Source organism: Laccaria bicolor, genomic scaffold (assembly GCF_000143565.1).
Source record: "Laccaria bicolor S238N-H82 LACBIscaffold_16 genomic scaffold, whole genome shotgun sequence".
NCBI classification, from domain to species: domain Eukaryota; kingdom Fungi; phylum Basidiomycota; class Agaricomycetes; order Agaricales; family Hydnangiaceae; genus Laccaria; species Laccaria bicolor.
The window spans coordinates 351,086-363,513 of NW_001889887.1; the positions used below are offsets into that span (position 1 = coordinate 351,086).

Here is a 12,428-nt window from a genome sequence, read left to right on the forward strand (position 1 = left end):
TTCCGCGCATTATCCCTCCCCTCCCTCATAACCTTATCAACATCCCATCCCTCTCCCGCAACACCCGCCACGAACTCCGCCGTCCACGGTATCATTGCCGTATGGGATAACGGCAATTTCTTCCCTTTCAAGGATGCCGGGAGGGAGGCGTAGAGGTTCCGGGAGTCATGAACGGTGCATCCGTTTCCAGGAGAATGCGGAGGGGCTCTGATGGGGAGGCAGAGGACATTTGGGAGATGACGGCGGAGGTGTTGGTGTTTGAGCTGTATGTTATTACGCCTGTGAACGGAGACGACGGGTTAGGAGGAGGAGGAGGGAGAAGTGTAAGGACAGATTACGTTACCTGTTATACCGATGTAGAAATTCGGGAAGTGGGCGAGGAGACGAGCTGCAAATTCCGGGGAGTCAGAGAAGCAGTGGACGTGGATCTACGTGTTTTGTAAGCAAGTCATAAAAGAGGGAGGGAGGGAGGAAACGAACTTTGTAGTCTTTTGTCACCTCCTCCTTCAATATTTTCTCCGTATCTTCCTCAGCTTCCCGCGTATGTATAACCAGCGGCTTCCCTAGCCTAACGGCGTGTTTAGCTGCCGTGTGAATACGTTTTGTTGCACATCGCGGGGTGAGTTGTCGTAGTGATAGTCGAGCCCTATTTCGCCCAGGGCAACGCATCGCGGGTGAGTCATTGCTTCTAATCTGCGAGAGGAGGAGGTAAGGAATGGAGGAGCGAGGAAGATGGGCAGGGTACATACATGTCCTTCTCTACGGCGTCGGTGTAGCGTTTGGCGTCATGACTGGTTTCGAAAGTTAGCTATACGTCAGACCTGATAGGAAGAACCGACTGACGGATGAACGCCTTGAACATACAGCATCAGCATCACAACAAGCGTGAAACACGGCCAACTCACCCAAGGCAAACCAATACTCTATCCCTCCCCAACGAGACAGTCGATCTTCAGGCGTCAACGCCGAATCCGCGAACGTCTTCCACGATTTCTGTACAGGCGCATCACACCACACGTCCACGATAGTCCGGCCTTCATACATCTCCTTGATGAAATCGAACACATTTTCGTATTTCCCCTCTTTGTACCTTTGACGGTAGAAAGAATAGGTACTCGCGATATGTGTGCGTGTCGACGACGCCTAAAGACGACGGAGGCGTGGGCAGGAGGAGGTGTTCTTCCCCGGGTGTGTTAGACTTTTTCTTCCCCATTTTCGATTGATTTTTGGAGGAGTTTTTGTTCGAAGGTTTTTGAGAGGAGGGTTTGGTGTTGGTGGTGGTGTTTGAATGCGGTGTTGGGGTGCTGGATGACATTTGTGAGGTGGAGATGCAACGGAAAATGTTTTTGGAGATAGGAAGCTGGCGATGCACCTTTAAAAAGAGCGGAAGTGACATGCAGGGATGAGTCGAAATGTCGCTATTGCGGAAGACGGATCCGGGATGGCATTTTGATGGCGGTTCCCGACTGAATTTTCTGTTGTCTTGGCGTTGATACTCCGACTCTTCAAATTGCAGTTTTCAAGTTTGCCAGTTTCATTCTATTTCCTCTCTCAAAGTCGAGGAATGTCCTTGCTTCACCTCCCAACAGAGCTACTAACCGACATTTTTGAACATCTTTGGGACGATCACGAAGCACTTGGCGCTTGTGCCCTCGGATGTCGTCGCCTGCAGCCTGTATGTCAAAAGCCCTCGCACACTGGGCGGAATCGCGCTTCGACCCCATCCCCCGACTCTACGAGATGCCCTTCACGGAGTCGCCGCGCCTCGCGTCGTATGTGGTTCGCCTCGACATCAAGATCGTAGGCCCGAATAAGAGAGAAGCCTTACGAGCAACCGCAATCCTGGATCCAACAGAGCAAGTCAGTGGATTTTAGATATCTCGCCAAATGCGATGAAGCTTTTAGGAGCGGATGAATTTCTGAGTAACAGGGGAGAACTCTGACATTGAGGAACCTCGGATTTCAGCATGGAAGACCACGATTGGAATCACGGGAAATAAAACATGTGGCGATCCGGATCGTAGGTTTTGTTAAGGATCGAAACTTCTGTCAAGGCAAAATAAGCTGACGGGTAAAAAAAAAAATAAGCATGTCAGCGCCGCTGGTTTTTTAAACTATGTGCTTATGTTTCCTACCAGTGATTTGAGTGGAAAACGAGATGATGTAAATCATATTTCTTACATAGTCCTTCTGAACAACTGAACCAACGATTGCCGTTTGATGAATGGGACTCACGTACCATAGTGGTGTGGAGCTATGGGGAGCGCCTAAAATAAGTTAACCCTCGTTTTAGGCACGACTTTAGTGTCCAATCCTTCTCTTAATTCGTGACTGATTTCAAAGTAGAAGCTAGGTGCACATTGAAAGTAGAGGGTTCAAAGTAACTGAGCGACAAGTCTGCAGATGTTCCAAAACCAAGCACCAGAAATTCAACACCCTCCTCGAAAAAAAAAGACTGAGGGTTCAACGATCAAGAAAAAGCAAATATGATCACCTACAACCAATGCTATTATGTTTTCTTTCCTTCTGTGGCTTCACCGGCTGCATTCTCAACATGGTGACAGGAGATCCTGACAGAAGAGCACAATCATGGGTATTCCATCCGAGAGCCCGCATTTTGTTGACAAAATCCAGAATCAGTTCTACAACTTTCTGATTGGTCTCCTCAAGGATCTCCAGTGCATCAATAACACTTGAGATATTCCTTTGCACAGAAATAACTGACACGATTCCGCAGCATGAATTCACGCTTTCAGTTAGTGTTCGAAAGTCTGGTTAGGTCTGGTTATTGGGTGCCCAGGGGCTCTAACCGAGACCGAGACCGGTTAGCCTTTGTCCCGAAACCTAAAATAACCTAACCAGACCACAACTAACCAGTTACGGTCAGTTATTTGCAGTTACTAACCAGTTAGGACCGAAAGATAAAGAATTGGTTATAACAAGGCAAATATGCTCATATGTATCTTGATAGATATTATTTCTGCATATTCTAGCTTTAAAACGAGCCCAAGAACGCTAAAATCGGTGAAGAATTGACATATTTATGCAATTATCCTTGAAAGTCTACACATTTGAGTGATATTTTAGAGATTTGACCATAACTTAGTCAAATTTTAAGTGTTTTCGACGTTCTCAGGTGCGTTTTGAAGGTGTATAATAGGGCTGGTTATAACCGGTTGTTTAACGGTTAGTTAACCGCAAAATAACCGGTTATTCCATTTTCGAAATCAACTAACCCTAACTGTGGTTAGGTTAGTGTTGCGGTTAGGTCCGGTTATTTTCCGGTTAACTAACCTAACTTTCAAACACTACTTTCAGTTGATGCTCAGTATTGTACCCATCTTTGAGGTAGATATGTAGGTGGATGAAGCCTTCAATGGAAGGGGATTCCAGTTGGAGCAGGCAGCGACAATTAAACTTGAGTAGATATTGTTCGTCCTTGAACAATTCAAGTAACCGTGGAGGTATAGGTCTGCTGAGTAACTCCGAAAACAAAGAACCGATGGTACAGTGGCCTAAAAGGATGCTGCTTCTAGAATCACAAAATGTACCTGGACGTTCGAATATTCATTCTAGACTCGCCACTTCATCAGGTGTTGGGGAACGACCTGGTTGTGTGTGCATATAGGCAGACCAAGCAAGCTAAGTCCTTTGTCCATTCAGTGTGCACAGGACCAGACCCCACACACCAATATAATTGATGGTGAGATGGAGTCCAACAAGAACAAGGAGAGTTGTGTAAATTTTCCATGGCGTTGTCAAATGGGGCACAATGAGCATACCAAGCTTTGAAAAAGATACATAAAACAGGTAGTAGCATTGTGTCGGTGCATAGACTTACCAGCATACCGAGCAAGGCAAGGACTGTCTCTTTGCTTGCGTCTTTTGTGTTAAGATTGCCTACATTGCCTGAACCTTTGAGCAGTGTGGCAAAGTGCAAACTGATGGAAGCATTGGAGCGCCCTACAGAGATAGCAAAAAGAGATCTGAATGATGTGCTGACGCATAATGCTGAAACTCGCAGACTGGGAAAGAAAAGGGTGTTGAGACAAGGTGAAATTGTGTCCAGAATTATGGCGGCGTTGTTGAGCATGTTGGCAAGCAGTCAGTATTTCTTTGCGTCAGGTGCTAGTGAAGAACCCAATATGTGGGCCGCGACAATTGCTGCATGCAAAAAAAAAATAGTGAAGATGTAGGATAACATGGCGACACTGACTTGTTAAACGACTGAAGACATCTTGCAGGACAGTGAGAAGTAGAGCATTTGTTGCTGTTGCAGATGGATCTCCAACTCTGAATCCTTATTGTGACCGAAAATGCGAATTGGAGCTTGAAGAAACAGCTTCAAGAATTGCCCTAGATGAGAAAAGTCCTGCCAAAGAATTGCAGAACACTTGTAAGGCACTTAATATTTGGTATCTAGAGCGAACTTTTCATAAGCAAAACAGCGTCCTTTTCAAGGAAAATCAGACCAAAGGTAGTCCAATGGCAACAGGCCGTCAGATAGCAGATTGTGTGATGCTTATTGCTTACCTGGAGACACGGAATCAGGGTAACCAGCGGGAAGGAACACTTTCGATACAAGATCAAGGACGTGTCCATGGCATAGTTGCCCACATTTGTGGTCAGTCCAGTTGCCAGTTGCCATGTTTCTGTGAATATTTAAAAACTGAAAAAACCCGGTTTAGACCGGTTACAACCTGTCTTTCATCCCATCACATATTGGACCTTACTCGCACACATTTTTACTTAATTTTCGGTCCCTCAATCATCAAAAACGGTCAAGAATTGGTTGAGATATGGCCAAAAACATTTTATACACAATTTGAATGTATATCCTTTCCGTTTTTGCCATATCTCAGTCAAATCTTCACCGAATTGCTTAAATTTTTGATCAGTCTACGGAGAATTAAAGTATCTATCTATGTATGCTATGTACGTGACGTAATATTTAGTTTCTGTAGTACAATAAATTTTTCAACAAAAGACCAGTCACAACCGGTCTGGACCAGTTTTTTTTGTGTTGTGGACCTATTAGGACTGGTCTAAAAGGGTCTGATTGCAGTCCCTTAATATCTGGATTGGCCTGGACTGGTTGCAGTTGCCAGTTGCCTCATTTTGAGGTAAAAAAACCGGACTAGACTGGTGGAATAGGGATTCCAGGCTCCAGAGCATGGTCACGTGCACATACATACCAGCATCACATGTAGTACATACTCACCACAATACCACCACTTACCCAGTCAGCTACATGCTGGGGGAGCCTCTCTGCCCTTTCCACCTGGTGATGAGAGTGTTTTTCATGCTTTAACATGCTTGCCTCTCGCTCTCCACAGACTGCGTTGAAGAAGAAGCCTGTCAATCAGGCACCACCCACAGTACTGTACCATTTCGACCAAGTGTTCACGTCACACCGACAAAATTTTTATTCATCTTAAATCAAAAGAAAAATTTTCAGCCATCTCGGTGTGAAAAATTTCCCAAAATCATGAACACTTGGTCGAAATAGTACAGTAATGCTGCCAGTGCTAGCATCCACATCCGCATCAAAACCAGCAGCAGCATCATTGCCACCACTGCCAGTATCCAAAGAGAGCCTCACAAAGCTCATCGCTCTTGCCATGTCATCGCCGGACTCACCATTAGGCCTCATTTGGGTGCACACCTTTCAGGAAGGGTCAAGGGATGGATGCCGAAGGGGGACAGAGCTTTTCAAGGACAAAGATGTGAAGCAGGCATTTCGTGATGGTGCAGATGAAGGACAGATAATGGGAATACTGAATGAGAGGAAGGAATGGGAGGCAGCAGGCCACGGCTCCTGGTGTTTCAACACAAAAACAGATTGCTTCTCTTGTGAAGTGGGAATCCCTGATGGGCATACCTGCACCACCAAGCTCGACGCGATGGTTCAAGTGGATTTCGTCAAGGCTCAACCACCTTCTGCTGAAACTGCCATCCAGGCTTCTCCCTCACACCACACTTCCTCATCCCAGACCACTCCACCTCTTCTTGTCAATGCCGAAGCTCAAGCCCAGCTTATGGATTTGCCCCCTGCTGCTACCACTGCTCCTACCTTGGACCCCCCAACCTTTGATTGGTCTGACAACGCTGCCTCCATACCTATTGTTCTAATATTCTCAAAAAATCAACCTTACCATGACCTTTCAGCTCTTCGCACCACCAACCCCAACCCCTTCAGCTCTTTAGCACATCGGAACCGCTGTTCTCAATTGCCTTTGGAAAATCATGAAGTTTCTTGGCCCCGACCACCGTTTTGGCCACGTCGAACCCCACCATTCTTCCCTGTCTCCCAAACTGTTCCTTGTCAATGCTTCATTCTGGTCTCGAACCCCACTCACCGCCATTGCCATCAACCCCATTGAAGATGCCTATGGCTCTTGATTGGGAATCTGATCCACGCCTCTCAGATTTGAGTCAAGCTTTGAAGGCACTTGGTTGGATTCGTCAGTGATATTTCTTTATGTTCCTACTTTGTCCATCACATCATTTTCTTTGCTTAATTTTGGATCTCTACTCTATAATTTTCTTAGTCCTCTTACATTTCTTTCTCTTTTTCAGCAGCTGGCAACAGGGACGTCGCCTTATGGGAAGGGGGCAGATGGAATAGGGATTCCAGGCTCCAGAGCGCAGTCACGTGCACGTACATACCAGCATCACATGTAGTACATACTCACTGCAATACCACCACTTACCCAGTCAGCTACATGATGGGGAAGCCTCTCCGCCCTTTCCACTGGACTTTAAAACACTAGTTGTTTCATTTGACCACTTTGTTTCCTTGTATTCACCGATCACTCTAGGATGTGCCAGGACAAATTTCCTACATGGTGGATATTTGGTCAACAAAAGCTTGGTATCCATACCTGGCCATTACTGCACATTGGATACATAGTTACAAGTCTACCAAGGGTCTTCAGCTGTGTTCTACACTCATCACATTTCACTGTCTTCGAGGAAGCCACAACGGGAAGAGGCTAGCAAGGATTGTCCTCCATCTCTTGGATCGAGTTGGGATCACAGTCAAGGCATGTCTAAGTTTCATTTTCTTTCCCTTTTATTGGACTCTCGATAACTGCTTGCTCAATAATGCTTTCCTCAGAAAACTCGAGTTACTTTTACGCCCTTGCGACATTGAGTTTAATCACAAGGAGAATCATATAAGATGCTTCCCACATGTTACCAACATATGTTCGAATCACATCATCAATGCATTTACTGATATCACCCTGGTAGATGATACAGGGGGATTCATCGCATCCGCATCAGGCCCTCCAAGTGATCCCGATAATCAGAGTTACAAAGAAGCAGTTGGTTGCGACCCAATTGCATTGTGCTGGAGTACCATATGAGCAGTACGTGCCTTAAGTCAATGACATGACCACCTGGCAGAAGTAATAGAGGATGGAAACAAGAAAGGGTGGTTCAAGTCAACTGGGGATCCGACCATGACTATACAGGTTAAGCAGGCACAACTTATATGTGACATGAAGGTCTGGTGGGACTCTCTTTATTTCATGATCAATCGGTTTCATAAACTATGCCCGGTATGTTTGAACTTCATCATTCTATCAGTGTATACTTATAAAAATAGGCTGTTGAGCATTTTCTTTCTTTGCCCATCAATAGAGAGCTTGCGAAACTTAGACTTACTGATATGGAATGGACTGTACTCCAGGATTTTGAGATTGTACTGGGTGTATGTCTCTAATATTGATACCTGTTCAAGGCTAAGTCTTTTTCTTAGGTACCCCATCAAGTGCAGAAAATCATGTCGAAAGAGCGCACTCCCGTTTTATCAGGCACAATTCCTGCCTTCAAAATGTTCATGATGGCATGGGAGCAACTTAGGAGAGAACACCCCCACTTGGCCTGATGGATGGATATTGGTATCAACTGGGTGACAACTTACTACAAGAAAATGGATGATTTGCCTGCCTACATTATTGTGATGTGTGAGTTAAGGTTCAAATTCATAGATCATTCAATAACTTGACATCATCAGTTCTCAATCCCTCAATACAATTGTCATGGATTCAATGACACTGGGAGCCTGTTTATGTTGAAATATATACATACTGGATCAAGTTTTTTTAACATGCCTGAGGTGGCTGAAGTTCTTGCCAAAATTTAAAATTCAGATTTTCTACATCTCATGAAGGTACTTTGATTGCACACTTCAACATAACTGTATCTGCTATTGGCACTGCTGTTGCAGACAGAAGTTATGTAGGTTTGTATCTGCAATTCAACAAAACTAAGGTAACTTGAAGAGGCCTTGATGGACATTGGTAGCTTAGTGGATGCATTGGAGGATAATGGACAGCTCAACAGGAGAGTTGAAAAGGGGCTTGAATGCAAGCACAGACATAAAGTATTGGATTGTGAATCATGAGATGCTTCTGATAAACTCATACACAGTCAATCATCAATTAAAACAGTCATATAAAGAGAAATTTATTCAACATACTAAACAGAATATCAAGATATGAGTAGAAGCCAGAATTTCAGTGAAAAAGAATATAGGTGAAAAGGATGGAAGCATTGGGGAAAAAGAATTAAGTACTAGTTCCTGCAAAGCCATCATTGAGATGTTTCTTACTATGAAATGAATGCATCATCCCAGACTTGAATTTTGAAATCCTCTTGGCAAGATTGGTCAGAGAATGTACTAATCATATAAATATGAGTGTCAGTGAAAATGAAAAAATGAAGCTCATTTCATACCTTTTTCCCTAGAATTCATAAGGGGAGATTCTGCTCCAGGAACTTTATTCTTTATCTTCTGAGCTTGGATATCCAGTTTCTTTGCCTCTGTGTATTTTCCTAGATGTCGATATGTGGCTGCAAGATGTGCCATGGCCTTGATTGTACGTGGGTGTTCCACTCCAAGAATTCTGTTGCTTGCATCCAGAACTTGGATCTGCAGCTTCTCTGCCTCTGTGTATTTTCCCAGGTGTCGATATGTGGATGCTACACTTGCCATGTCACTGATTGTATCTGGGTGTTCCACTCCAAGAATTCTGGTGCTTGCATCCAGAACTTGGATCTGCAGCTTCTCTGCCTCTGTGTATTTTCCTACCTCTAGATATATGACTGCAAGATTTGCCATGGCAGTGATTGTATGTGGGTGTTCCACTCCAAGAATTCTGGTGGTTGCATCCAGAACTTGGATCTGCAGCTTCTCTGCCTCTATGTATTTTTCCAGGTATCGATAAGTTGCTGCAAGATGTCCCATGGCAGTGATTGTATGTGGGTGTTTCACTCCAAGGATTCTGTTCCTTGCATCCAGAACTTGGATCTCCAGCTTCTCTGCCTCTGTGTATTTTTCCAGGTATCGATAAGTTGCTGCAAGATGTGCCATGGCACTGATTGTATCTGGGTGTTTCACTCCAAGGATTCTGTTCCTTGCATCCAGAACTTGGATCTCCAGCTTCTCTGCCTCTGTGTATTTTCCCAGGTGTTGATATGTGGATGCAAGATTTGCCATGGCAGTCATTGTATTTGGGTGTTCCACTCCAAGAACTCTGTTCCTTGCATCCAGAACTTGGATCTCCAGCTTCTCTGCCTCTGTGTATTTTCCCAGGTTTCCATATGTTGCTGCTAGATTTGCCATGGCAGTGATGGTATCAAGGTGTTCCACTCCAAGAATTCTGTTGCTTGCATCCAGAACTTGGATCTCCAGCTTCTCTGCCTCTGTGTATTTTCCCAGGTTTCGATATGTGGCTGCTAGATTTGACATGGCAGTGATTGTATCTGGGTGTCCCACTCCAAGAATTCTGTTCCTTGTATCCAGAACTTCAATCTGTAACTTTTCTGCTTCTCTTGCAAATCCTTGTTCCATCAACAATCTCCCACAGTTGGCATAAGCATCATCTAAGTATCTGACACTGTTGTTGTTACTTTCTAATCTGAAATGCTCCATATTTGCTCTTATATGTGTTACCAAGGCCCTCTGAAATCCATATGGCTGGTCTTCACCCCATCTTAGTGAACAAGACAAAGTAACATAAGCCATCAAGCAACATTGTTTCTTCTCATTTGGAAGCATTCTGTCTCTGCCCCAGGAATGGACCAGTGGATGCATTGCATACACACCATCAGATGGGCCTTTTTTGATCAAGGAGAATGACAGTAATATTCGGACTCCCTCTTTAAAGACAAAGTTATCCCAAGTGCCTGATTTATTGAGAGGAAGTAGTCTCCGGTCCAGCAGAGAACTGGCAAGTGGTAACTTTGAGCCAGAAATTTTCTCATTTTCCTGGAGAGCAGCATAAAAAAAGATGTCTTCAGTAATCCCCTCATGATGGAAGAAAGGGAATAATTCCAGAAGGAGCATTGCACTATTGGCTGCTTTGGCCTTATGAGAATCATGAGATTTAGCCCTTTTCTGAATTTCTTTATATGATAGCTCCCAAGTTTCATAGACAGTTTTGTTATACTTAGAAGCTCCAGTAAAATCTGAATGAAATAATAGTGTCTTCCGGTGCTCTGAATATGTTGCAAGGTAGTCTCTGATAGTGGTTGCTCCAGAAGCAATGTAAGCACCAGCCTGATCAATTGCAAGAGGAACACAGAAGAGCTCTTTCACAATCTTAGAAGCTTCAGATTGAAACTCTATTGAAGATGAATTCAAGCAACTAGCTTTTAGAAGTAATTCAAGAGCATCATTCTCTTCCATCTCAGTTATTTCAAGAGAGTTCTCAGATGAAGTTAGCCTCCTCATGGCAGAATTGCGACTAGTTATCAGAATATTTCCACCCCTTCCAGGTGGAAGATAAGCTTCCAGCTCAGCAGGTGATAGATTATCAGCATTGTCAAACACCATTACATAGTTCTCTTTCAGCAAGCCAATCCAGCAAAGAGCAGATTCAGGTGACCCATCCAGAGCAGAAGACTGAGCCTCAGGAAGGTTACAGATACCCTTCAGTGCCTGTGTGATGGTGCTGACTGAGGATGCATCAACCCAAAAAACAAGAGAAAAGCTGAAGGTAATTGAAATTGAATTAAAAAACATTGAAGTGGTATTCAATAGATACTCACTGGTCAGACATGTCCTCAACAAACTTTAAACAAATTTGAGTCTTTCCAATACCCCCCATTCCATGCAACAGGAAGAACTTTCTCTTCTTAGCTCCATCATTTGCGTTGGTAAAAAAATGCCTCTTGAGTTTGGCAATGACTTCTGTCCGTCCTGTGAACTGATTGCTTGGGTTTGGTGTGAGGGGGATGACCCCGTCCGACGTGGTCCTATTGCCGTTGTTGATGTTGTGGATGTGCATCTGCCAGAGATCCGTACTCTCAGCTTCGTTCACTGGTACATTAACACGATAACCATTCTACTCACAGTGTTAGCATTATTGAATGTGCTGTTGTTAGCAACAAAGTGGTGAGCGCCCGCAAGAACGTTCGCTCCACTCATGTTGAGATATCGACGATGGAAAGGTTTTGGATGAGAGAGGGAAAGGAAGGAAGAGGAGCGCCCAGACGCCAAAAGACCCCCAATCATGCCACGAGTTGGTCTATTTGTATATATGTATTATGGATACACAAGCACGTGCCTTGGCTCAAGATTCTCCTTTCCTTCGTTCTTCGGCCGCTTACCTGATTCTGTGGACTGGCTCGACTTTCTAGCATGTTGGTACTTTGCAAGCTCCCTTCGTCCGTGAATGTGGTTGCTGCTGCGAATGTGGAGTTTAACGACGAGTTGCTCACGGTTAAGCGCTTGGGTGGACCCGGTGATCGATCGATGCCTAATGACCACCTGGCATCACACTCACCAGCACCAGCACCAGCAGCAGTGTGAAAACGCAACGGTGAATGAAAACCCTACGTCGGCATACCGCACACGTAGCATATTCGACGTATCAGCGTCCAGTGCATCCTCCACCGCCTCTTCAGCATTCCCAACACACTTTTCCTCATCCTCCACCACCACCGCCAACAATGGCGCAGGGAGTCAATCAAGCAGCCTACACGACGCTTATCAACAACACCCATTCGACTCTACCCTCCCAGCGATAAACAGTGGGATGCGCTACGACCCTCCTTCTCCTTCCTCCCCTCCCCTCCCTCCCTCGTCCACCACGAACCTACCACCATCATCGTTCCACTCCGCCCACGCCCACCTAACACGACACACACGCTCACCAGCATCCCGCTCCCGCCCCAGATCACGTCCTCCCTCCTCCAGCTCTGCTCCTTTCCCACCGTCATCCGCCGCAAATGGGTCAGGCGGTATGGGGCCTGCGAGGACGACTAGGGCCAGGAGGAATAATAACATTTCAGGCACTTCCCCGCCTCCTTTTGGTGTTCACCATGGACATGGGAGGCCGCATGCGATTGTGATCCCGGGGAGCAGGATGGCTAGACTAGTGGGATGGCGCGGGTAGTCCCTTGAGCACGTCTTC

At 45.2% G+C, this 12,428-nt stretch overlaps 6 protein-coding genes across 6 annotated transcripts; 3 read left to right on the forward strand and 3 right to left on the reverse strand.

Annotated features, from left to right (window-relative positions):
• Positions 1–127: 127 nt before the first annotated feature.
• Positions 128–1,044, reverse strand: LACBIDRAFT_328304 (uncharacterized protein; the record flags this gene model as incomplete). The annotated part of the gene is made up of 6 exons (XM_001882369.1): positions 128–279; positions 344–428; positions 481–646; positions 750–791; positions 844–853; positions 906–1,044. 6 exons carry the CDS (start codon positions 1,042–1,044, stop codon positions 128–130), a joined length of 594 nt encoding a protein of 197 aa, XP_001882404.1.
• A 367-nt stretch (positions 1,045–1,411) lies between these two features.
• Positions 1,412–1,724, reverse strand: LACBIDRAFT_299317 (uncharacterized protein; the record flags this gene model as incomplete). Its single annotated transcript, XM_001882370.1, has 1 exon — positions 1,412–1,724. One exon carries the CDS (start codon positions 1,722–1,724, stop codon positions 1,506–1,508), a length of 219 nt encoding a protein of 72 aa, XP_001882405.1. The 3' UTR covers positions 1,412–1,505.
• A 1,918-nt stretch (positions 1,725–3,642) lies between these two features.
• Positions 3,643–4,093, reverse strand: LACBIDRAFT_299318 (uncharacterized protein; the record flags this gene model as incomplete). The annotated part of the gene is made up of 2 exons (XM_001882371.1): positions 3,643–3,786; positions 3,842–4,093. 2 exons carry the CDS (start codon positions 4,091–4,093, stop codon positions 3,643–3,645), a joined length of 396 nt encoding a protein of 131 aa, XP_001882406.1.
• A 1,423-nt stretch (positions 4,094–5,516) lies between these two features.
• On the forward strand, positions 5,517–6,402 carry LACBIDRAFT_328306 (uncharacterized protein; the record flags this gene model as incomplete). Its single annotated transcript, XM_001882271.1, has 2 exons — positions 5,517–6,125; positions 6,208–6,402. The coding sequence occupies 2 exons, from the start codon at positions 5,517–5,519 to the stop codon at positions 6,400–6,402; spliced, it is 804 nt and encodes a 267-aa protein (XP_001882306.1).
• Positions 6,403–7,466: 1,064 nt separating this feature from the next.
• LACBIDRAFT_299319 (uncharacterized protein) lies at positions 7,467–7,894 on the forward strand (the record flags this gene model as incomplete). The annotated part of the gene is made up of 3 exons (XM_001882272.1): positions 7,467–7,565; positions 7,613–7,717; positions 7,766–7,894. The coding sequence occupies 3 exons, from the start codon at positions 7,467–7,469 to the stop codon at positions 7,892–7,894; spliced, it is 333 nt and encodes a 110-aa protein (XP_001882307.1).
• Positions 7,895–11,687: 3,793 nt separating this feature from the next.
• LACBIDRAFT_299321 (uncharacterized protein) lies at positions 11,688–12,410 on the forward strand (the record flags this gene model as incomplete). Its single annotated transcript, XM_001882273.1, has 1 exon — positions 11,688–12,410. One exon carries the CDS (start codon positions 11,688–11,690, stop codon positions 12,408–12,410), a length of 723 nt encoding a protein of 240 aa, XP_001882308.1.
• Between the last annotated feature and the right edge of the window lie 18 nt (positions 12,411–12,428).